Genomic DNA, 26,420 nt, shown 5'->3' with positions numbered 1-26,420 from the left:
GTTAGCTATAAGCACGGTACAGGCGGGCCTCACTGTGGTCTGCGGCTCTGTTTGTAAAGGGTAAACCCAGGAAGCAAATCTGGACAGATGCTGTCACTGCCCCACCCACCCTATCCACGTAAAGCAGGCCACGTGTGTGCTGTGCTCAGCTCTTTGAACCTCAGGTTTTCTCGAGTTGAGATTTTTTTTTTTTTTCCTACAGCTGATTTCCCTCTGCATTGTATTTTCCTCAGGCTGATGTTAAAATGGTTTCTATTGCTTGATCAATAGCTGGGTGGGGAGGGGGCAGCCCGGAAGTTTTCTGACAGCAGAAGGAGCCCGCCCTGAGCTGGGGGACACGCTTGCTGGGGAAGGAAGAGGCTGCCGGGACCACTCTGAGCAGTGGGCAGCGCAGCCGATTATTTTGGACAGGCATTGGGAATTGGTGGTTCAGAGATGTGCAGCCCCCTTCAAAGCAGTCCCTTTGGCAGGTGATAAAAAGGATTCAATGACATTAACAGGGCGGAGACAGGGTCTCACTCTGTCACCCAGGCTGGAGTGCAGTAGCGCGATCTTGGCTCACTGCAACCTCTGCCTCTCGGGTTCAAGTGATTCTCCTGCCTCAGTCTCCCAAACAGGGCTTTTCTCCCATCCTTTCCCCTCCCCTTTCTCCCTAAGGATACACTTGTGCTATATGGGTAAGGCTGTGCTAGAAATTCTATGAAGAGGTCAGTCCCTTAAGCGTTTTCTAGAGAGGCAGAGGAGAGGAGCAGGGGCGGGCTGGCAGCTGCACAGAGTGGTGGTTCTCCGGATGTTGCCGTCTGAGGGCATGTGCCCCAGACACAGCTGCGCCCTTGTCCTGAGTTCCCTGCGTGGCATGCCCACACACTCACCTGCCCCGAGAGGTCGCATTCCTGATCAAAAACCATGTACTCGTCCTCCTTGCTGTACATTCCCAGGCCCACCTTGAGAGGTTTGTCATTGGCATCGAGCTGGAACTTTAGCTTACACAGGCTATCGAAGAGTTTGGACAGGTGGCGGCTCACCTGGGTGGAGGGGAAAAGCCGGAATTATGCAACGGGGGATTTGAAAGGCATGTGCATGGCTCAGGCTTTCCATGGGTGGTCTCAGGCATTGTTCTTTTTGGAGTATACTCCCCATCTTTGATCAACGTTAACTAAACATGGCTAACTCAACAAAAGGAACCAGCGAAGACTGCTCTGAGTCAGGACACAGAAACCAGGCCAAGAACCGCAGTCCTTCTAAGCCAAATATCCATTCTGGAAGATTTCTTTTCGGCCGGGCACGGTGGCTCACACTTGTAATCCCAGCACTTTGTGAGGCCAAGGCAGGTGAATCACGTGAGGTCAGGAGTTCGAGACCAGCCTGACCAACATGGAGAAACCCCATCTCTACTAAAAATACGAAATTAGTTGGGCATGATGGCACATGCCTATAATCCCAGCTACTTGGGAGGTTGAGGCAGGAGAATCACTTGAACCTGGGAGGTGGAGGTTGTGGTGAGCTGAGATTGCGCCATTGCACTCCAGCCTGGGCAACAAGAACAAAACTCCATCTCAAAAAAGATTTCTTCTTTTTGAGAAGGTTCTGTCCCATGTTCCAAGCCACACACTCAGTCTATTCTTGCATATCCCTTCTTCTTGTGTATCCTCTAACCTTATGGTCAAAATAAAATACAGGCACTTTCCCTTCCCCTAATTTTTTTTTTTTTTTTTGAGACAGAGTCTCCCTCTGTCACCCAGGCTAGAGTGCAGTGGAGTGATCTTGGCTCACTGCAACCTCTGCCTCTCAGGCTCAAGCAATTCTCATGCCACAGCCTCCTGAGTAGCTGGGATTACAGGTGCATGCCACCATGCCTGGTTATTTTTTGTATTTTTAGTAGAAATGGGGTTTCACCATGTTGACCAGGCTGGTCTCAAACTCCTGACCTCCAGTGATCTGCCTGCCTGGGCCTCCCAAAGTGCTGGGATTCCAGGTGTGAGCCACCGCGCCCGACCTCTCTTCTCTTTTAGAAGAGCCTCAAGGAGGCACCTGTTCCTTGCTCTTAGGACCCTGAGATCTACTAGCTGATTGGAGGATGACCCACTGAGAGGTGTGCCTTTCGCAAACAGTGTCTTACTAGGCCTCTGGCATATGACCCATTTTCTAGAAGGGGAAAATGAGGTACAGAGAGGCAAATTAACTTCTCCAAAGCCTGGCCAAGTGCAGAGCAGGATGTGAGATGAGTCCTGCCACGTTTCTGCCATGGCTGGGGACCGTAGGAGAGCTTCTGGTACAGAGGGCCTCCTGGAGATGATAGAGCACATCCAGGGACACTGTTACCCCATCCTAGGGCAGTTCAGGTAGAGGTGCCCGCCTGGGGTCTGCCATGATGTTGGCTTAAACTCCAGAATGCAGGGGGCCCCGCCTACCTCCACGGGGTCATTGCCATTGGAGAGAATGTCCAGGAGGTCAGCCGAGGAGACAAAATAGAACCTGGGGAAAGCCAGTCTCTTGGTCTCTAAATACTCTGACAAAGCTTTTTCACAGATGGCCAAGCTGGGAGGAAGGAAGGAGAGGAGGCCGGTGACCCCACTCTGTAGGGATGTCTGCCACCTACCCTGTCGGCGCAGGGAACTGGTCATCCTGGAGATGCCTGGACTGCTGTTCACTGGCCCGGTTTAATTCAGAACCTCCTAGCAGAGGCTCTCATTTCTTTGCCATCCCCTGACCTTGTGGGCACTCCTAGGCAGGAGGGAGCCTCATTTATTCTCTGGGTCACTGCTTCCTTCAGGGCCAAGGCATTGTGTGGCAGGATGAGGCCGTGGAGCGCATGCTCCCCAGGGAAAGGGAATAGATTAACCTAGGACCTGTGGTTTTGCCCTGTGCTGGCCAGCGGGCCGCACAAGACTTAGGTTCCCTCAGACTTAAGACTTAGGGAATCAGCACCACTGCCTCCCCTGGTCTGGACAGGTGTGAGCCCCACCTCTTCTTCAGAGCCTCCAGTTTATCGTAGAGGCCGGGTTTGCTGGTGGCTTCCACCACGTTGGGTGTTTTTACTGCATCTTCCATCAAGGCCTGGGAAGAGAAGGGGATCGCCAAGGCATTAGGGACCCCGTTTTGTCCAACACAGTCATTTCTGAAATGCGTGGGAGCCACCAGGCTGTGCTCACCTTGAATTCCTGGTCGATGTCATCAAAGCGCTGGGAGTCCTCCGGGAGCTGGGCACGGATGTCTTCGGAGCCGATGAAGATGCTCTCCAGGTGGCTCCAGGTTCGCTGGACCTCAAACCAGATGGAGATGACGGAGTCCGCCATGGACAGCTTCTGCTGCCAGCTCGTCACCTCCTTCAGGAAGTGGGCCAGGTACTTGGACGTCATCAGGTTCTGCAGCTGTACTTGGTTGTCCTCCAGCGTCTCCACCAGCACCTCGTTGGACTTGAGCATCATGGTGCCCGTCCGCGGGTGCGGCTCGTGCTCGAATTCCATCATGCTCCAGGTACTGTCCAGGGCTTTCAGCACCTTTTGGGGGAAGAGAAAAATAAGGTCACTGAGCATTTGGCCTGCAAAGCTCAGGCAGGACCCAGAGTTCCCAGGACGTAGACTGAAGCTCCATGATCAGAAAGCAAAAAGACTCAAACCAGCGTATTCACAGGAGCCAAAGGCAGATCCAACCCGAACCTTCCTACCCCAATGACGGATGAATGTGATGTCTGTCCATATAATGGAACATAAGCCACTAACGGAATGAGGTACAGACACCTGCCACAATGCGGATAAACCTGAAGACCTTAGGCTGAAAGAAGCCACACGCACAGACCACGTAGCACATGCGAAGGAGTTCAGATTGTGCCACCCCAAAATATGCCATCCTGCAATTGATGATTTCGAGTCAGAGGCACTTGAAGGGCAGCAGATGCAGGAATCTCTGAGCCTCATGCTGTTCCTGGGAAGCAGGAGATGCAATTCCCAGGTGAATGATGCTCTTCTGATACCAGAATGAAACGATCATTCTCATCACGAGGATGTGAAGTCAAGATGGCAAGAATCCTGTCCGCTCAGAACTTGTTAGAATAGCTCTCGCCTTCCAGCCTCTCACACAGATTACTTTAAGTGTTCAATACTAACTGCGTTAGAGGCAGGAAAGTCTTCCTTTCCCCCCGTACCACAGAAAACTTGGATTAAATAATTTGCATACTTTTCTCCTCTTGGTTTGTCTTACGTCAATGGAATTCTCAGACCTAGCTGGGAAAAACTCTAAGAGCATAGAAAGTGCTGCCTCCTCTACGTACGTATGATGCCGGTCCTATGAAAGTGTGGAAGAGGGGGATCTATACAGGGGGAAAGTGGATTAGTGGTTGCCTAGAGCTGGAGATGGGGACACATGAGAAGAAAGGGGTAGGGGATGATGGCTAAAGGATGTGGGTTTCTTTGAGGTGATGAAAATATTCTAAAGTGTGTTAATTCTATTTTTATTTTTAAAAAATTATAATTTTTTTTAGGGGCAGGGTCCAGCCCAGGCTGGAGTGTAGCAGCATGATCACAGCTCACTGCAGCCTCCATCTCCTGGGCTCAAGTAATCCTCCCACTTCAGCCTCCCAAGTAGCTGGGACTATAGGTGTGTGTCACCATGTGCCCTGCTAATTGTTTTTTTTTTTTTTTTTTTTAGATGGAGTCTCACTTTGTCACCCAGGCTGGAGTGCAGTGGCATGATCTCAGCTCACTACAATTTCCACCTCCCAGGTTCAAGCGATTCTCCCTCCTCAGCCTCCCAAAGCGCTGGGATTACAGGCACGCGCCACCACGCCTGGCTAATTTTTGTATTTTTAGTAGAGACGGGGTTTCACCATGTTGGCCAGGCTGGTCTCAATCTCCTGACCTTGTGACCCGCCCACCTTGGCCTCCCAAAGTGTTGGAAATACAAACATGAGCCATCACGCCCGGTCCCCAGCTAATTTTTTTAAGTTCATTTTTTTGTAGAGATGGCGTCTGCCTGTGTTGCCCAGGCTGGCCTTGTCTTGAATTCCTGGACTCGAGCGATCCTCCTGCCTCCCAAAGTGCTGGGATTATAGGCATGAGCCCCCACCCTCTGCTGTTTAGTATGTGCTGATTACACACTTGTACCTCTGCTAAAAGTCATTGTACACTTTAAACAGGTGAATTGTATGGTATGTGAATTATATCTAATAAAGGTTTTTTTTTTTTTTTTTTTTTTTTTTTTTTTTTTTTTTTTTTAAGCAAGCCAAAATGTGACAATTCAAACTCACAAAACAGGCTGAGGAGAGAGATTTGAACCGCAAAAGGAGTTTTCCTGGATGCTGGAACTGCCAGTAGCCAGTGGCACATTACAAGTTCAGGTACCAGCTGGGGGCCATCCCCCACCCATCCCCGACCCTCCCCTCAGCTCAGAGTCAGAGGAAAGAACTGACGTCTGTGGAGGAGTCAGACGGGACCACAGACGAGGATGCTGCAGGCAAAGGAAATGAGAATTCTGGTTGTTTACAAAATGTCCCAAACTATTGCGTGTATGGGGTGGGCAGAGTTACAGCCAGGAATTGGGTTTCCTAAGAAAAATTCCAGAAGTAGGCTGGCACGGTGGCTCACGCCTGTAATCCCAGCACTTTGGGAGGCCGAGGTGAGCGGGTCAGTTGAGGTCAGGAACTTGAGACCAGCCTGGCCAACATGGTGAAACCCTGTCTCTACTACAAGTATGAAAATTAGCTGGGCATGGTGGCGCAGGCCTGTAGTCCCAGCTACTTGGGAGGCTGAGGCAGGAGAAATTGCTTGAATTCGGGAGGTGGAGGTTGTGGTGAGCCAAGATCATGCCACTGCACTCCAGCCTGGGCAACAGAGAGACATTCTATCTCAAAAATAATACAAAATAAATAGATTCCAGAAGTATTTTTAAAGATTTGTCACGGGTTGGGTAAGAAAGGCCCCCCAGACTTCCCTTGAGTGCCATGGGGCTGCGGGACCCATATGAACGAGACCTCCCTAGGTGCTCCCAGTACAGGGGCAGTTTCAGGCTGATCCCACGTGGCACAGACAACGCTGCCAGCACCGCCTACCTTTTCCATGCCAGACTCCTTCACGGCCTTGTCCACGATGTTGCGGACCTCATCCTCGTAACTGTGGAGGTTCAGCTGCAATAAATCTGCCAGGGTTGTCTCTTCTGACATTTTAAATTTCACCTAAGGGAAAAACCAGGCATGATTCATTTCAGGTCATTTGGACTCTGAAGTGGGCAGACGTCACCCTCCTTCACGGAGAGCCACTGCCAGGGCGCGATCCTGGGCTGCTGGAGGGAGGGAGGCGAGCTCTACACTGCCATTTTCAGCTCTGGGACTGAAGGAGGTGACTTCTCCAAGCCTCACCTTCCTTCCCTGTAAAACCGCATAATAGCAGAACCCACCCGCACTGGGCGGAATTGTGGCCCCTCCAAAATTCATGTCTACCCAGAACCTTCGCATGTCACCTTATTTGGAAATAGGGTCTTTGCAGATACTAAGGATCTTGAGGTGAGTTCATCCTGGATTTTCCAGTGACACATAAATCCAGGGCCAAGTGTCCTCATGACAGGAAGGAGAGGGAGATCTGAGTCACACAGGAAACAGGGCCTTGTGGAGACTGAAGCAGAGACGGGCGTGATGCAGCCACAGGCCAAGGAATGCCTGGAGTCCCCAGAAGCTGGAGGAGGCAGGAAGGACCCTCCCCCGGAGTCTTTAGAGGGAGTGCAGCCTGCTGACACCCTGATTTCAGAGTCCTGGCCTCCAGCACTGTGACAGAACACATAACACAGGTCTGATTTTTTTTTTTTTTTTTTGAGTCGGAGTCTTGCTCTGTCACCCGGGCTGGAGTGCAGTGGCGTGATCTCGGCTCACTGGAACCTTTACCTCCCTGGTTCAAGTGATTCTTTTGCCTCAGCCTCCCAAGTAGTTGGGACTAGAAGTATGTACCCCACACCCAGCTAATTTTTGTATTTTTAATAGAGACGTGGTTTCACCAAGTTGGACAGGCTGGTCTCAAACTCATGAACTCAAGTGATCCACCTGCCTCAGCCTCCCAAAGTGCTGGGATTACAGGCGTGAGCCACCGCGCCCCCAGTTAGGTCTGTTTGAAGCCTCCTAGTTTGTGGTCCTTTGTCATGGCAGCCCCAGGAAGCGAATCCACCACCTCTGGCAGCTGCTGCATTCCTAATAGGCAAAGCACTCTGTGGCGGTGGCCGAGTCACAAGTACTGTTACTCTAGCACCAACACACCAGGTACTTGCCAAGTGCCACCACTTCCCAAATCGCTTCCACATCCCTTGTCTAATATTCTTCTTGATGTCACATAGTCAGACGTTTCTGAGCATCGATTCTGAGCCCACCGTGGAATTTTAACCAATGACGGAACCTCGCATCTCTAATCACATTTGGGGACATATCCACCCGAGGCTCACCAAGACCTCAGCTGTGCCCAGCTCCTTTCATGGAGATATTTAGCTGGTTTATCTCTGCCCAAGCGTCTCTCCCAGGGTACCTGGATGGGGCACATGAGCCTGTTGCCAGGCATCTGGGAAATCTTTTGTCTCAACACACGAGAGGCACCCCCAGGGACTGGCTCCCAGACACCCGGACACACAAATTCCTGGGGAGCAAGCGGGTGCCCCTGTGCCCTCAGGGTGGCCTGCATAACTGGGTTTGCTTTTCCCTCCTTAGGCCTAGGGAGCAGCAGAAGGGCTCTGGACAGTGTGGTAGGGGTGGAGCGGGAGCGTCTAATGCTCCTCCTAGGTGGGTGCCCTCCTGGGCTGGCCAGGACCTAATAAGAGATGGAGAGAACAATTTGGCCCCATTCTCCTACTTCCTGCAGAGGTAGGGATCTCTTGGGAAGCCGTGGGTTAAGCCTTCCCACCACGCAGGCTTTGGGCCACGCTGCCCTTGGTCCTTGGGGTACGTTCTCACCGTTCTTGCATTCTTTCATGCCGAGCCCCATCCCAGCCTTTCTGCTTGCCTTCACAGTTCTCACTCCCAAGGCCCAAGCCAAACTTCATACTCACTCAGAGCTTTTCCTTCCCTTCCCACCCCTTGAAGGTGGTGCCCTCCTCTAGGTCTCGGGATCATCACTGAGTATCTCCTGCGCTTGGCATTTAAACCTGATATCGAAGGTTGGCAGAATTTGCCACCAAAATACGCCACTTTGGCTTAAGGGTTATTTTGAGATGAAGGCAGTTGAGAAGAAGCAGATACAAGAGAAGCTCTCTGCCCTTCCCCTATTTGCCTACAAGCAGGAAATAAATTTGCCAAGGAGTCCCACCGCCCCCTCTACCAAGAACGATAGAAGTTAATCAATAGAGGCCAGGTGCAGTGGCTCACACCTGTAATCCCAGCACTTTGGGAGACCAAGGCAGGTGGATCACCTGAGGTCAGGAGTTTGAGACCAGCTTGCCCAAGGTGAAACCCTGTCTCTACTAAAAATACAAAAAAAAATCAGCCAGGTGTGGTGGTATGTGCCTACAATCCCAGCTACTCAAGAGGCTGAATCAGGAGAATCACTTGAATCTGGGAGGTCAAGGTTGCAGTGAGCCGAGATTGTGCCACTGCACTCCAGCCTGGGCAACAGAGTGAGACTCCATCTCAAAAAAAAAAAGTTACCTGATGGAGACAGCTTTAGCCCCTTATCAGCCCAGAGGAATGGGAGGAATCTACACAACACACCTTGCTGAAGCTCACCTCATCCTGCTGTAAAACAAAAATAAAATCCTAAGCCCCTGAACAAATTGAATGAACCCCTGTCTCTGCTAGAGGCGTTCCTAAGTAAACCTGAAAAAGGAGTTCAGGCCATGATGGGAAGGGGGTTGGAAGACAGGCCTCATTATATCCCCCTCCCTTTGGGATTCAGGCACAGCTGACCATTAACATCCACACATCGATCCTAAGACTGACCAAACAGAATGTTTGTAGCAACATGATACATCACACGACAGATAGCAGGCCCTGAAAGAAATCGCAGTATTTTACCCCAAAATATGTTCCTTTGACATAGTTTGAAATAGTCCTGCAAAGCTGTCTCTTGTAGGGGAAATCTACATTCTGTAGAGAATCCCCTTTGTCTTTCTTGGTCTTTTCTCATTTTGTTTTTTTTTTTTTGAGATGAAATTTTGCTCTGTCACCCAGGCTAGAGTGCAGTGGCATGATCTTGGCTCACTGCAACCTCCGCCTCCCAGGTTCAAGCGATTCTCCTGCCTCAGTCATTCAAGTAGCTGGGATTACAGGTGTGTGCTACCACACTCGGCTGATTTTTGTATTTTTAGTAGGGATGGAGTTTTGCCATGTTGGCCAGGCTGGTCTCAAACTCCCGGCCTCAGGTGAGCCACCTGCCTCAGCCTCCCAAAATGCTGGGATTACAGATGTGAGCCACTGTGCCCGGCTTTCCTCTAATTAATCTGTCTCTCATCAGTCTAATTTACAGGGGCCCCAGCCAGGGAACCTAAGATGGAGAGAGGGAAAAATAAACTCCCCCCCCCCCGCAATTGCCTGTACTATTATTTCTTGGCTTCCTTGAGAGCAGAGGCCATGTCTGCTTTCTCTCTGTGTCCTTTGCAGCTAGGTGGGGCCTCTGCAGTGTAGCTGCTTCAAGTAGTTTTGTTCAGTGTTTGCTGAGAGTGGGGAGTGTTCCTGTTAGCCTTCTGGAGGGGTCAAGGCCAGTGCCGGCCACTGCGGGATATTCCTGGAAAGATTCAGGTGCTAAGACTCTGAGTTCCTGGGGTCATGAGGACCCCAGTGAAGCTGCCCATTTGCCCCAAACTCCCTGAGTCTTATGAACATGCAGCCTACAACCAGAACTGCCTACCTACTTTGCAGGGCCCAGTGCAAAATGAAAATGCAGGAGCTCCTGTTGGAAAATTACTAAGAATTGGCCGGGCGCGGTGGCTCACGCCTGGAATCCCAGCACTCTGGGAGGCCAAGGCGGGCGAATCACGAGGTCAGGAGTTCGAGACCAGCCTGGCCAATATGGTGAAACCCCGTCTCTACTAAAAATACCAAAAAAAAAAAAAAAAAAAAAAAAAAAAATTAGCCAGGTGTAGTGGTGGGCGCCTGTAGTCCCAGCTACTCGGGAGGCTGAGGCAGGAGAATCGCTTGAACCCGGGAGGCGGAGGTTGCAGTGAGCTGAGATTGCGCCACTGCACTCCAGCCTGGTGACAGAGCGAGACTGTCTCAAAAAAAAAAAAAAAAAAAAAAAAGAAATTACTAAGAATTTTGACATGGTGAAGTTGAGATGGTAAATGGAGCCTGCCCCACCACTCCCAACCAACATAGAGCCCTGTGTGACTGCACAGGTCACTTGTGCACGAAGCCAGCCCTGCCCACACTGACTTTACCACCATCGGGCCCTGATCACCTTGGCTAGGCAGCTCAGGACAGCCTATCCTGCAGCAGGGCTGGCCACCAGGGGCGGTCCCCTCCGCCCACCATGGCGCGTGGTACCTGGGTGGCCTGCATGAGCTGCTGCCAGTGGCGTTCCCGAATGGCAGGGTTCTGCAGCTCGCTCACGGCACGCAGGGACGTGATCATGTTCTTCACGGTGTTGTCGAGCCCCACAAAGGCATCCCAGGTTTTCATCTCCTTGTCCAAAGACCTCACATCTTTGGCAAACTTCTTACAATCTATGTCCATCTGCTCAACGTTGATATCTTTCCACTTGGTGGTCTTCCAGTCCTCGATGCTGGTATTTACCTGAACAAAAACACCCAGTTTCTCCTTTCATTCTTGTCAAGGAGGATTCAGGAAGACAACCCTCTTACCTCTCTGCACTTACTCGCAGGGAGCAAAGCCCAATGAGGAATATTTAGAATGAATACCAGAGATCATTAAAATGATTGGATACAAGAAAAAACAACTGTGGCATCATAAAAGGTAAGATTTAAAAGTTAACAGTTGGCTGGGCATGGTGGCTCATGTCTATAATCCCAGCACTTTGGGAGGCCGAGGTGAGCAGATCACCTGAGGTCAGGAGTTCAAGACCAGCCTGACCAACATGGTGAAATCCCGTTTGTACTAAAAATACAAAAATTAGCCAGGTGTGGTGGTGCACGCCTGTAATCCCAGATACTTGGGAGGCTGAGACAGGAGAATCACTTAATCCTGGGAGACGAGGGTTGCAGTGAGCTGAGATCGTGCCACTGCACTTCAGCTGGGTGACAGAGTGAGACTCCGTCTCAAAAATAAATAAATAAAAACAAAAGCAGTTAAAAGGCATTTTAGCAAAAGCCTGTGTCAGGGCCCTGCTGTTGCTGGCCAGGACCCAGTTTTCTTTCACTTCTCAGTATGTCCACGTAGCTTGTCTTGGCCCATGAAAGGTGAGTGATGCCTGACAATACCCAGCTTGGTGTTCCCCTTGCCTGCCTTGGCAATCACGAAGGGGCATCGCTGATCCACAGCCTGCACTGTGGAACTAGTCCTTGACAGGTAACTTCCCAGGGAACAACTGCTTGGAACTACAGTATGCACTTTGCATGAATGAGAAATACACTTTTGTTCAGTACACAGAGATCTGTGGGGCTGTTACTGCACAGTAACCCAGCTTCCACTGATAAGAATATAACAGGGCCGGGCGTGGTGGCTCACGCCTGTAATCCCAGCACTTCCGCAGACCGAGGCGGGCGGATCACAAGGTCAGGAGATCAAGACCATCCTGGCTAACACAGTGAAACCCCGTCTCTACTAAAAATACAAAAAAAAAAAAAAAAAAAAAAAAAAAAAAAATTAGCCAGGCGTGGTGGCGGGTGCCTGTAATCCCAGCTACTCGGGAGGCTGAGGCAGGAGAATGGCGTGAACCCGGGAGGCGGAACTTGCAGTGAGCCAAGATCGCGCCACTGCACTCCAGCCTGGGTGACAGAGCGGGACTCCGCCTCAAAAAAAAAAAAAAAAAAGAATATAACAGAAGACGCTTCATTCACAACAATATGAAACAAAACATACAAACTACCCAGGAATAACCCAACCAACAGTATAACCATGAAAATGGCTGTGAAGCTGGAAACTGCTAGTCATTGAGGGAATCAGAGGCTGTTGACATGGGCACTTACAGTGGGAAGCTCTGGGCTTGAGAAACATCTGTGCTCGAGAAAGTAAAAACAGAGTGTTTATAAGACATTTACCTTGAAGATACGACGATCTGAAACCTTAATCTACATAGGAGTCGATGGCTTTTTCTGGCAGGTTCAAGATTACCCTGCATCCTATTATCATAAAATGTCTTGGCTAGTGTGTTTTGGAGAGTTTTTCTTGAATTGTCCTGACTTCAAATGCTGTCATCTCCTGGGAAACGTGGATTTTATTCTCCCATCTACGCAAACAATGTTTTTGTTGTGGGAAAGTGTATATCCCATTCTCTCAGATGCCACTATGTTCTGTAATGCCACTCATATAAAAGAAACTTGCATCTGGGCGCGGTGGCTCACGCCTGCAATCCTAGCACTTTGGGAGGCTAAGGCAGGAGAATCACCTGAGATCAGGAGTTCGAGACCAGCCTGACCAACATGGTGAACTCCTATCTCTACTAAAAAAATACAAAAATTAGCCGGGTGTGATGGTAGGCGCCTGTAATCCCAGCTACTGGGGAGGCTGAGACAAGAGAATCACTTGAACTCGGGAGGCAGAGGTTGCAGCAAGTGGACATCAGGTCACTGCACTCCATCCTGGGCCACAGAGAGACTTTGTCTCAAAAAAAAAAAAAAAAAAGAGAGACTCAAATTCAGTTAATTGGTAAAAAAGTCTCAAAAGGCCTTCAATTTGTACCTTCTCTTAAGGCCTGGCTGTAAAAAAGCCTGTGACTCCAAAAACGTTTTTCCCCCACGTAAGAAATATTTTGACTCAGTACGGTCAGCATGAAGACATTTCCTATAATGTAATTTAAAAATTAAATAAAAGAGACAGAGCATACTCTTGTATGGGAAAATGGAATACTGCCAAGAGATTAATTTTCCTCAAATGAGTTAATTCAATTCCATTTAAAGTCATAATAGCTTCCTTTTGGAGGGGAGGAAGTTTTGACAAATGATTCTTTTTTTTTTTTTTTTTTTTTTTTTTTGAGACGGAGTCTCGCTCTGTCGCCCAGGCTGGAGTGCAGTGGCCGGATCTCAGCTCACTGCAAGCTCCGCCTCCCGGGTTTATGCCATTCTCCTGCCTCAGCCTCCCGAGTAGCTGGGACTACAGGCACCCGCCACCTCGCCCGGCTAGTTTTTTGTATTTTTTAGTAGAGACGGGGTTTCACCATGTTAGCCAGGATGGTCTCGATCTCCTGACCTTGTGATCCGCCCGTCTCGGCCTCCCAAAGTGCTGGGATTACAGGCTTGAGCCACCGTGCCCGGCCGATTCTTTTGTTTTTGAGACAGAGTCTCACTCACTCTGTCGCCCAGGCTGGAGTACAGTGATGTGATTCTCAGCTCAGTGCAGCCTCCACCTCCTGGGTTCAAGTGATCCTCCTGTCTCAACCTCCCCAGTAGCTGGGACTACAAGCACATGTCACCAAACCCAGCTAATTTTTATATTTTTAGTAGAGGTGGGGTTTCACCATGTTGGCCAGGCTGGTCTCAAACTCCTGGCCTCAAGTGATCTGCCCACCATGGCCTCCCAAAGTGCTGGGATTACAGGTGTGAGCCACCACACCAAGCTGGATTTGACAAAAGTTCATTCGAAAAAGTAAAAGAGGAAAGAGTTCAACTATTTTTGAAAACAGATGAGCAAAGAGGAGACAGAATGGCAGAAACCAACATATGCACACACACAAAAGAAGAAACACGTGGGAAAAAGAGGCCCCATGCTTGGAGTCCAGCCTCCCTTCACACACCGAGCCCTGGCCTGTCCTTATCTTTCTGCTGCCTAGGAGGCCACAAAGCAGCCCACAGAGACATGATCCAGACTGCTCTTGTTTGGCAAATTCCCAGGCTCCCGAATTGCCTCTTCTTCTCCCTGAGTATCACCCCTCCACAATCTACCCAAATCCCAATTTTCTCAGGGCTGTCTTAGCATCTGACCCAAACAAAAAGCCTGCTTGCATTCTTTAAAAAGTTGTTAGTTCTTTCAGTTCTGCCAAGATGGAGCAGCCCTGTTGCTTCCGGCTTCTCCCTCTTACAACTGGAAAACCTTGGACATATCACAACAAACAAGACCATGGAAGACTGCTCATATATGGAGGAAACACGTAAGATAGTTATGTTACAGTTAAGAGGGGCAGAGGGGAGGGCAAAGAGATCTAAATGGAAGTAAGATTTCTACACTCAAAAGTGACAAAATGCTGATATCAGTGACTGTCAAACAACCACTAAGAAAACTATATAAAGTGCTATGTTCAGAATCACTCTGAATAAATCAGGATGGATCCTAAAAATGTTAAAAGAGTCAGAGGACCAAGAAACAAAGGGAACAAACAGAAAACAAAATGGCAGACATAGGCTCTAACATGACAATAATTATCCTAAATGCTAAATGGTCTAAATACATCAATTAAAAGCCAGAGACTGGCAGAGTGGATGAAAACACATGATCCAACCATTTGCTATATATAAGAAACTCACTTCAAATACAAAAATACAGGTAGCTTGAAAATTGAAATATGGAAAAAGATCTATCAGGATGAACACTAGTCAAAAACAATAGAAAAAAAATAGAAGTAGCGATACTAGTATCAGATAAAGCCAACTTTAGAGCAAAGAACATTCCTAGAGACAAAAAGAACATTATATAATGGAAAAAAGGGTCAACCTGTAGGAAGACAATAATACCAAATCTGTACACACCAAGCAACAGAGCCTCGAAATACACAAAGCAAAAACTGATCAAGCTGAAAAGAGAAACAAACACATCCATAATTACGGTTGGAGAGATTTCAACACCCCACTCTCAGCAGTTTATGGAATTGCTAGACAAAAAGTTAGCAAGACTATAAAAGGACAGAACAACACAACCAACCAACAGGATCTGATTGACACGTATAAAACACTCCGCCCAGGGGGTTGGAGCAAGATGGCCGAATAGGAACAGCTCCAGTCTCCAACTCCCAGCGCGAGCGACACAGAAGACCGGTGATTTCTGCATTTTCAACTGAGGTACTGGGGTCATCTCACTAGGGAGTGCCGGACACTCGGTGCTGGTCAGCTGCTGCAGCCTGACCAGCGAGAGCTGAAGCAGGGCGAGGCATCGCCTCACCTGGAAGTGCAAGGGGGAAGGGAATCCCTTTTCCTAGCCAGGGGAACTGAGACACACAACACCTGGAAAATCGGGTAACTCCCACCCCAATACTGCGCTTTAAGCAAACAGGCACACCAGGAGAATATATCCCACACCTGGCCGGGAGGGTCCCACGCCCACGGAGCCTCCCTCATTGCTAACACAGCAGTCTGCGGCGATCTATCCGCAAGGCAGCAGCGAGGCTGGGGGAGGGGCGCCCGCCATTGCTGAGGCTTAAGTAGGTAAAAAAAGCTGCTGGGAAGCTCGAACTGGGTGGAGCTCACGGCAGCTCAAGGAAGCCTGCCTGTCTCTGTAGACTCCACCTCTGGGGACAGCGCACAGCTGAAGACCAACAGGGGAAGCAGCGGGGGCCTGTGCAGACGCGAACGACTCTGTCTGACAGCTTTGGGGAGAGCCGTGGATCTCCCAACGCGGAGGTTGAGATCTGAGAACGGACAGACTGCCTGCTCAGGTGGGTCCCTGACCCCTGAGTAGCCTAACTGGGAGACATCCCCCACTAGGGGCAGTCTGACACCCCACACCTCACAGGGTGGAGTACACCCCTGAGAGGAAGCTTCCAAAGGAAGAATCAGACAGGTACACTCGCTGTTCAGCAATATTCTATCTTCTGCAACCTCTGCTGCTGATACCCAGGCAAACAGGGTCGGGAGTGGACCTCAAGCAATCTCCAACAGACCTATAGCTGAGGGTCCTGACTGTCAGAAGGAAAACTATCAAACAGGAAGGATACCCACACCAAAACCCCATCAGTACGTCACCATCATCAAAGACCAGAGACAGATAACACCACAAAGATGGGGAAAAAGCAGGGCAGAACAGCTGGAAATTCAAAAAATAAGAGCGCATCTCCCCCTGCAAAGGAGCGCAGCCCATCGCCAGCAATGGATCAAAGCTGGTCAGAGAATGACTTTGACGAGATGAGAGAAGAAGGCTTCAGTCCATCAAACTTCTCAGAGCTAAAGGAGGAATTACGTACCCAGCGCAAAGAAACTAAAAATCTTGAAAAAAGAGTGGAAGAATTGACAGCTAGACTCATTAATGCAGAGAAGGTCATAAACGAAATGACAGAGATGAAAACCATGACACGAGAAATACGTGACAAATGCACAAGCTTCAGTAACCGACTCGATCAACTGGAAGAAAGAGTATCAGCGATTGAGGATCAAATGAATGAAATGAAGCGAGAAGAGAAACCAAAAGAAAAAAGAAGAAAAAGAAATGCACAAAGCCTGCAAGAAGTATGGGATTATGTAAAAAGACCAAATCTATGTCTGATTGGGGTGCCTGAAAGTGAGGGGGAAAATGGAACCAAGTTGGAAAACACTCTTCAGGATATCATCCAGGAGAACTTCCCCAACCTAGTAGGGCAGGCCAACATTCAAATTCAGGAAATACAGAGAACGCCACAAAGATACTCCTCGAGAAGAGCAACTCCAAGACACATAATTGCCAGATTCACCAAAGTTGAAATGAAGGAAAAAATCTTAAGGGCAGCCAGAGAGAAAGGTCGGGTTACCCACAAAGGGAAGCCCATCAGACTAACAGCAGATCTTTTGGCAGAAACTCTACAAGCCAGAAGAGAGTGGGGGCCAATATTCAATGTTCTTAAAGAAAAGAATTTTAAACCCAGAATTTCATATCCAGCCAAACTAAGTTTCATAAGTGAAGGAGAAATAAAATCCTTTACAGATAAGCAAATGCTTAGAGATTTTGTCACCACCAGGCCTGCCTTACAAGAGACCCTGAAGGAAGCCCTAAACATGGAAAGGAACAACCGGTACCAGCCATTGCAAAAACATGCCAAAATGTAAAGACCATCGAGGCTAGGAAGAAACTGCATCAACTAACGAGCAAAATAACCAGTTAATATCATAATGACAGGATCAAGTTCACACATAACAATATTAACCTTAAATGTAAATGGACTAAATTCTCCAATTAAAAGACACAGACTGGCAAACTGGACAAAGAGTCAAGACCCATCAGTCTGCTGTATTCAGGAGACCCATCTCACATGCAGAGACATACATAGGCTCAAAATAAAGGGATGGAGGAAGATCTACCAAGCAAATGGAGAACAAAAAAAAGCAGGGGTTGCAATCCTAGTCTCTGATAAAACAGACTTTAAACCATCAAAGATCAAAAGAGACAAAGAAGGCCATTACATAATGGTAAAGGGATCAATTCAACAGGAAGAGCTAACTATCCTAAATATATATGCACCCAATACAGGAGCACCCAGATTCATAAAGCAAGTCCTTAGAGACTTACAAAGAGACTTAGACTCCCATACAATAATAATGGGAGACTTCAACACTCCACTGTCAACATTAGACAGATCAACGAGACAGAAAGTTAACAAGGATATCCAGGAATTGAACTCATCTCTGCACCAAGCGGACCTAATAGACATCTATAGAACTCTCCACCCCAAATCAACAGAATATACATTCTTCTCAGCACCACATCGCACTTATTCCAAAATTGACCACATAATTGGAAGTAAAGCACTCCTCAGCAAATGTAAAAGAGCAGAAATTATAACAAACTGTCTCTCAGACCACAGTGCAATCAAACTAGAACTCAGGACTAAGAAACTCAATCAAAACCGCTCCACTACATGGAAACTGAACAACCTGCTCCTGAATGACTACTGGGTACATAACAAAATGAAAGCAGAAATAAAGATGTTCTTTGAAACCAATGAGAACAAAGATACAACATACCAGAATCTCTGGGACACATTTAAAGCAGTGTGTAGAGGGAAATTTATAGCACTAAATGCCCACAAGAGAAAGCAGGAAAGATCTAAAATTGACACTCTAACATCATAATTAAAAGAACTAGAGAGGCAAGAGCAAACACATTCAAAAGCTAGCAGAAGGCAAGAAATAACTAAGATCAGAGCAGAACTGAAGGAGATAGAGACACAAAAAACCCTCCAAAAAATCAATGAATCCAGGAGTTGGTTTTTTGAAAAGATCAACAAAATTGACAGACCACTAGCAAGACTAATAAAGAAGAAAAGAGAGAGGAATCAAATAGATGCAATAAAAAATGATAAAGGGGATATCACCACTGACCCCACAGAAATACAAACAACCATCAGAGAATACTATAAACGCCTCTACGCAAATCAACTAGAAAATCTAGAAGAAATGGATAATTTCCTGGACACTTACACTCTCCCAAGACTAAACCAGGAAGAAGTTGAATCCCTGAATAGACCAATAGCAGGCTCTGAAATTGAGGCAACAATTAATAGCCTACCCACCAAAAAAAGTCCAGGACCAGATGGATTCACAGCTGAATTCTACCAGAGGTACAAGGAGGAGCTGGTACCATTCCTTCTGAAACTATTCCAATCAATAGAAAAAGAGGGAATCCTCCGTAACTCATTTTATGAGGCCAACATCATCCTGATACCAAAGCCTGGCAGAGACACACACAAAAAAGAGAATTTTAGACCAATATCCCTGATGAACATCGATGCAAAAATTCTCAATAAAATACTGGCAAACCGGATTCAGCAGCACATCAAAAAGCTTATACACCATGATCAAGTGGGCTTCATCCCTGGGATGCAAGGCTGGTTCAACATTTGCAAATCAATAAACATAATCCAGCATATAAACAGAACCAAAGACAAGAACCACATGATTATCTCAATAGATGCAGAAAAGGCTTTTGACAAAATTCAACAGCCCTTCATGCTAAAAACGCTCAATAAATTCGGTATTGATGGAACGTACCTCAAAATAATAAGAGCTATTTATGACAAACCCACAGCTAATATCATACTGAATGGGCAAAAACTGGAAAAATTCCCTTTGAAAACTGGCACAAGACAGGGATGCCCTCTCTCACCACTCCTATTCAACATAGTGTTGGAAGTTCTGGCTAGGGCAATCAGGCAAGAGAAAGAAATCAAGGGTATTCAGTTAGGAAAAGAAGAAGTCAAATTGTCCCTGTTTACAGATGACATGATTGTATATTTAGAAAACCCCATCATCTCAGCCCAAAATCTCCTTAAGCTGATAAGCAACTTCAGCAAAGTCTCAGGATACAAAATTAATGTGCAAAAATCACAAGCATTCTTATACACCAGTAACAGACAAGCAGAGAGCCAAATCAGGAATGAACTTCCATTCACAATTGCTTCAAAGAAAATAAAATACCTAGGAATCCAACTTACAAGGGATGTAAAGGACCTCTTCAAGGAGAACTACAAACCACTGCTCAGTGAAATAAAAGAGGACACAAACAAATGGAAAAACATACCATGCTCATGGATAGGAAGAATCAATATCGTGAAAATGGCCATACTGCCCAAGGTTATTTATAGATTCAATGCCATCCCCATCAAGCTACCAATGAGTTTCTTCACAGAATTGGAAAAAACTGCTTTAAAGTTCATATGGAACCAAAAAAGAGCCCGCATTGCCAAGACAATCCTAAGTCAAAAGGACAAAGCTGGAGGCGTCACACTACCTGACTTCAAACTATACTACAAGGCTACAGTAACCAAAACAGCATGGTACTGGTACCAAAACAGAGATATAGACCAATGGAACAGAACAGAGTCCTCAGAAATAATACCACACATCTACAGCCATCTGATCTTTGACAAACCTGAAAGAAACAAGAAATGGGGAAAGGATTCCCTATTCAATAAATGGTGCTGGGAAAATTGGCTAGCCGTAAGTAGAAAGCTGAAACTGGATCCTTTCCTTACCCCTTATACGAAGATTAATTCAAGATGGATTAGAGACTTAAATGTTAGCCCTAATACCATAAAAACCCTAGAAGAAAATCTAGGTAGTACCATTCAGGACATAGGCATGGGCAAGAACTTCATGTCTAAAACACCAAAAGCAACGGCAGCAAAAGCCAAAATTGACAAATGGGATCTAATTAAACTAAAGAGCTTCTGCACAGCAAAAGAAACTACCATCAGAGTGAACAGGCAACCTACAGAATGGGAGAAAATTTTTGCAACCTACTCATCTGACAAAGGGCTAATATCCAGAATCTACAAAGAACTCAAACAAATATACAAGAAAAAAACAAACAACCCCATCAAAAAGTGGGCAAAGGATATGAACAGACATTTCTCAAAAGAAGACATTCATACAGCCAACAGACACATGAAAAAATGCTCATCACTCGCCATCAGAGAAATGCAAATCAAAACCACAATGAGATACCATCTCACACCAGTTAGAATGGCAATCATTAAGAAGTCAGGAAACAACAGGTGTTGGAGAGGATGTGGAGAAATAGGAACACTTTTATACTGTTGGTGGGATTGTAAACTAGTTCAACCATTATGGAAAACAGTATGGCAATTCCTCAAGGATCTAGAACTAAATGTACCATATGACCCAGCCATCCCACTACTGGGTATACACCCAAAGGATTATAAATTATTCTACTACAAAGACACATGCACACGTATGTTTATTGCGGCACTATTCACAATAGCAAAGACTTGGAATCAACCCAAATGTCCATCTGTGACAGACTGGATTAAGAAAATGTGGCACATATACACCATGGAATACTATGCAGCCATAAAAAAGGATGAGTTTGCGTCCTTTGTAGGGACATGGATGCAGCTGGAAACCATCATTCTTAGCAAACTATCACAAGAACAGAAAACCAAACACCGCATGTTCTCACTCATAGGTGGGAACTGAACAAGGAGATCACTTGGACTCGGGAAGGGGAACATCACACACCGGGGCCTATCATGGGGAGGGGGGAGGAGGGAGGGATTGCATTGGGGAGTTATACATGATATAAATGATGAATTGATGGGTGCTGACGAGTTGATGGGTGCAGCACACCAACATGGCATAAGTATACATATGTAACAAACCTGCACGTTATGCACATGTACCCTAGAACTTAAAGTTTAAGAAAAAAATAAAAAATAAATAAAAAATAAAGAAAAACACTCCGCCCAACAAAAGCAGAACACACATTCTGTTCAAGTGCCCGTGAGACATTCACCCAGACAGACTATACCCTGATCCATAAAATAAAGCTTAATACATTTAAAATAATGAAAGTTATATACAGTGTGTTCTTTGACCATAATGGAATCAAACTAGAAATCAATAATAGAAAGCCAACAGGAAAATCTCTAAAACACTTAGAAATTTAAAATACACTTCTAAATCATCCATGGGTCAAAGAGGAAGCCTCAAAATAAAAAAACACAGAGAACTTTGAATGTAGTATCAAAGTATGTGGGACACAGTTAATGTAGAGAGGGAAATTTGATAGCACTAAGTGTTTTCTTTAGAAAAGAGAAAAGGTCTCAAATCAATAATCTAAGTTTCCACCTCAATAAACTAGAAAATAAGCAAAATAAGCCCAAAGCAAAGGAAGGAACGAAATAATCAAGATCAGAAACCAATGAAATTTAAAATAAAACAACACAAAAATTAAACAAAAATCTGGTTCTTTGAAAAATCAATAAAGTTTATAAACCTCTAGTAAGACCGACAAAGATGGAAAGAGTGAAGACACTAATCACCAATACTAGGAATGAAATAGAAGATACCACTGCCAAACTTGCAACCATTTAGAGGATAATATGGAACTAGTATAAACAACTTCATGCTTGAATTAAACAATTTAGAAGAAATAAACCAATTCCTCAGAAACCACAAGCTACCAAAATTCTCTACCAAGATTTTCACAAATTTGAAACAGACCAACATGAGCAAGCCTATGTGGCCATTAAAGAAATTGAATTTGTGACTAAAAATCTCATGGAAATGACCGGGTGTGGTGACTCACGCCTGTAACCCCAACACTTTGGGAGGTTGAGGCAGGCGGATCACCTGAGGTCAGGAGTTCAAGATCAGCCTGAAGAACATGGTGAAACCCTGTCTCTACTAAAAAATACAAAAAATAGCTGGGTGTGGTGGTGGGCGCCTGTAATCCCAGCTACTCAGGCGGCTGAGGTGGGAGAATTGCTTGAACCTGGGAAGCAGAGGTTGCAGTGAGCCAAGATCATGCCACTGCACTCCAGGCCTAGGCGATAGAACAAAACTGTTTCAAGAAAAAAAGTGTCAGTATAATCCACTATCTTAGTAGACTAAACAAAAATCAGTCATATCAGGAGACTCACAAAAAATTGACAAGATCTAACACCCATTCATGATGAATAGTCTAAACAAAAGGAATAGAATTTCCTCAACTTGAAAACTTACAGTTAATATACATAATGGCAAAGTGGTTTTCCTCTTAGACTGGGAATAATGCAAGGATGTGCGAACTCACCATTCTTATTCAACAGAGTACTGGAAGTTCAGGCCACCGCAATAAGGCAAGAAAAAGAAATAAAAGACATACAGAATAGAAAGGAAAAATAAAACTGTTCCTATTTGCAGATGACATTATTGTCTATGTACAAAATCCCTAAGGAATCTAAAAAAGCCATCCTAGAACTAGTAAGTGAGTTTAGCAAGGTCACAAGATAAAAACAAACACACAAAAATTATTCACATTTGTATATACCCAAACAAACGTGGAAACCAAAACTTAAGACACAATGCCACTTATTAATACAATCACTTCTAACAAGAAAAGGAGAGACATACAAGGTATAAATGTAACAAAACTTGTATAGGATCTTAAACGCTATTACAAAATGAAATCACAAAATGCTGACTAAAGAAATCAAAGAAGAGCCAAATAAATGGAGAGATATACTACGTTAGGGACTGAGAGACAGAGTCAACATGTCAGTTCTCCCCAAACTGATTAATAGTTTTAATGCAGTTCCTATAAAAACCCCAATAAGGTTTTACTTTTTTATAAGCATAACAAGCCTGTTCATATGGAAAAGTACAAATCCTAGAAGAGCAAACCAATTTTGACAAAAAAGGATAAAGTGGGAGGAATCACTCTGTATAACAAACCTTACTAGATTGCTCTAGTAATCAAGACTGTGCAGTATCGTGGAGGGATAGACACAAAGACCAATGGAACAGAGCACAGAACCCATCAACAGCAGCACACTAGGTGCCCGACTGACTTCTGACAAAGATACAAAATAAATTAAATGGAGCGGGGCCAGGTGCCACGGCTCACGCCTGTAATCCCAGCATTTTGTGAGGCCGAGGCAGGTGGATTGCTTGAGGTCAGGAGTTCAAGGCCAGCCTGGCCAACATGGCAAAACCCCATCTCTACTAAAAATACAAAAATTAGTCGGGCATAGTGGTGGGTGCCTGTAAACCCAGCTACTCAGGAGGCTGAGGCAGGAGAATCACTTGAACCTGGGAGGTAAGAGGTTGCAGTGAGCTGAGGTCACACCACAGCACTCCAGCCTGGGTGATAAGAGTGAGACTCCATTTAAAAAAAAAATTGTTTTTTAATGGAGGGACTGACTTGTCTATAAACGGTGCTGGAGCAATTAGACATCCATAAACGAACAAACAAAAATAATAAATGAAGCTTAACCCAATAAACCTCACTCCTTATACAAAAATTAACTCAAAATGGCTCACAGACAAATAGAAAACTATAAAAGCATAGGAGAAAATCTGTAGGATCTAGGAAAAGAGTTCATAATCTATGAAAGGAAAAATTGATAAAATGAATTATATCCAAGGTTCATATTAAAAACTTTATTTAATTAAAGATTATACTAACACTGGCTGGGCATGGTGGCTCATGCCTGTAATCCTAGCACTTTGGGAGGCCAAGGCAGGTGGATTGCCTGAGTTCAGGAGTTTGAGACCCGTCTGGTCAACATGACAAAACCCCATCTCTATTAAAAATACAAAAATTAGCCAGGCGTGGTGGTGGGCGCCTGTAATCTCAGCTGCTCGGGAGACTGAGGCAGGACAATCCCTGAACCCAGGAGACGGAGGTTGCAGTGAGCTGAGATCGTGCCACTGTACTCCAGCCTGGGTGACAGAGCGAGACTCCGCCTCAAAAAAACCAAAATTGTACAAAAACTCTTACTCAGAGAAACACCCTGTTAAGAGAACGAAAAGACAAGCTACAGACTAGGAGAAATTACTTGCAAACCACAGCCTGACAAATTGCTAGTTTCTGGAACATATGAAGAACTCTCAAAATTTAACAGTAAAAAAACTCAGTTTTGGTTGCTGGGTGGGAGGGAGGTGCTGGCTGCAGAGGGTAGGAGCTCCCAGTGGCTGTGGAGAACCCAGCCCAGCTGAGCCGAGCCATGGCCACCATGGTGGCTACCGAGGACACTCACGAGAACCACCAATACCTCCACTGAGAGTGGAGACAAGTCCAACCAGGACCCTCAGTTTGAGCCAATAGCTTCTATTCCTGAGCAAGAAATTAAAATGCTAGAGGAAGAGGAAGAGGGACTTTTTAAAATGTGGGTGAAACTCTTCTGATTTTTTTCAGGGAACAATCTCCCGGAATGGAAGGGTGGAGGTACTGGCAACGTCAAGCTCCTGAAGCACAAGGAGAAAGGGGTCCCACGAGGAGGAACAAGACCCTGAAGATCTGCCAGCCCCTAAGTCATGCCCATGATGGAGCTGAAGCCCAACGCAGGCAGCCACTGTGCTTGGGTCTGCAACACTCACGCCAAATTCAGCCGTGAACGCCCAAGCCAGGGCTGCTGGCCAGCCGCGTCCTGAATGCTGAGCATGCACAGAAATTCCAAAGTTCAAAGAATGCAAAAAAGACATCAAAGAGAGACAAAAGAAAGGACCGGGCAAAAACAACAATGCCGAAAAAGTGATGGAAAAGCTAGAAGCTCTTTTGGTGAAGAGGAGACCGAGGAAGACACTGAGGAAAAGCATTAAATTCTTCCTTTCTTTCCTTTTTCTTTTGAGATAGAGTCTCACTCTATCGCCCAGGTGGGAGTGCGGTGGCACCATTGCAGGTCACTGCAGCCTCCACCTCCTGGGCTCAAGTGATCCTCCCACCTCAGCCTCCTGAGTAGCTGGGATCACAAGTGCACACCCACTACGCCCAGCTTTTTTTTTTTTTTTTTTTTTTTGAGACGGAGTCTCACTCTGCCGCCCAGGCTGGAGTGCAGTGGCCGGATCTCAGCTCACTGCAAGCTCCGCCTCCCAGGTTTATGCCATTCTCCTGCCTCAGCCTCCCAAGTAGCTGGGACTATAGGCGCCCAGCTAGTTTTTTTGTATTTTTTTAGTAGAGACGGGCTTTCACCGTGTTAGCCAGGATCATCTCAATCTCCTGACCTCGTGATCTGCCCATCTCAGCCTCCCAAAGTGCTGGGATTACAGGCTTGAGCCACTGTGCCCAGCCCATTTTTTGTATTTTTAGTAGAGACAGGGGTCTTGCTGTATTGCCCAGGCTCGTCTTGAACTCCTAAACTCAAGTGATCCACCTGCCTCAGCCTCCCAAAGTGCTGAGATTATAGGCATGAGCCACTACACCCAGCCTCCTTTTTCTTACCTATTTATTTGAGACAGTCTCACTCTGTTCCCCAGGCTGGAGTATAATGGTGCGATCTTGGCTCACTGCAACCTCCACCTCCCAAGTAGCTGGGATTACAGGCGCCTGCCAACATGCCCAACTAATTTTTGTATTTTTAGTAGAGACAGGGTTTCACCATGTTGGCCAGGCTGGTCTCAAACTCCTGGCTTCAGGTGATCCACCTGCCTTGGCCTCCCAAAGTGCTAGGATTACAGGTGTGAGCCACTGTGCCCAGCCTCCTTTTTCAATTTTATCATGTCCCTCCTTTTCAGTTTGCTTTTATTGTGTTTTATTTTTACAAGGGACTTTATACAAATAACTGGATTAAAAAAACAACTTAAAAAAAAGTCAATTAAAAAAGAAAGTCAACTAGAAAATGGACAAAAGACATGAATATGCAGTTCACCAAGGAGGATATATAGATGTCAAAGAAGCCCATGAGAAGATACTGGCGGCTGACGCCTGTAATACCAGCACTCTGGAAGGCTGAGACGGATGGATCGCTTGAGCCCAGAAGTTCGAGACCAGCCTGGCCAACACAGCGAGGTTCCATCTCTACATAGAAGTGCAAAAATTAACTAGGCGTAGTGGCGCAATCCTGTAGTCCCAGTTACTTGCGAGGCTGAGGCAGGAGGATTGCTCGAGCCCAGGAGGCAGAGGTTGCAGTCAGCCGAGATCGTGCCACTGCACCCCAGCCTGGGCAACAGAGCAGGACCTTGTCTCAAAAATAAATAAACAAAAATACTTTTTAGAAAAGAAAATATGC

General features: G+C 46.3%; 1 protein-coding gene and 1 pseudogene across 1 annotated transcript in view; one reads left to right on the top strand and one right to left on the bottom strand.

Annotated features, from left to right (window-relative positions):
* DNAH17 (dynein axonemal heavy chain 17) overlaps window positions 1-26,420 on the bottom strand; it is a 219,450-nt gene that overhangs the window by 89,252 nt on the left and 103,778 nt on the right. The window contains 6 exon segments of the mRNA XM_030922525.1: window positions 873-1,025; window positions 2,412-2,538; window positions 2,966-3,057; window positions 3,153-3,500; window positions 6,047-6,169; window positions 10,445-10,693. Coding sequence (XP_030778385.1) covers window positions 873-1,025; window positions 2,412-2,538; window positions 2,966-3,057; window positions 3,153-3,500; window positions 6,047-6,169; window positions 10,445-10,693 — 1,092 coding nt within the window.
* LOC104677036 lies at window positions 24,429-25,014 on the top strand (annotated as a pseudogene).

This window comes from Rhinopithecus roxellana, chromosome 19 (genome assembly GCF_007565055.1).
Source record: "Rhinopithecus roxellana isolate Shanxi Qingling chromosome 19, ASM756505v1, whole genome shotgun sequence".
Lineage (NCBI taxonomy): Eukaryota > Metazoa > Chordata > Mammalia > Primates > Cercopithecidae > Rhinopithecus > Rhinopithecus roxellana.
This window is presented reverse-complemented; position numbering and strand designations above follow the sequence as displayed.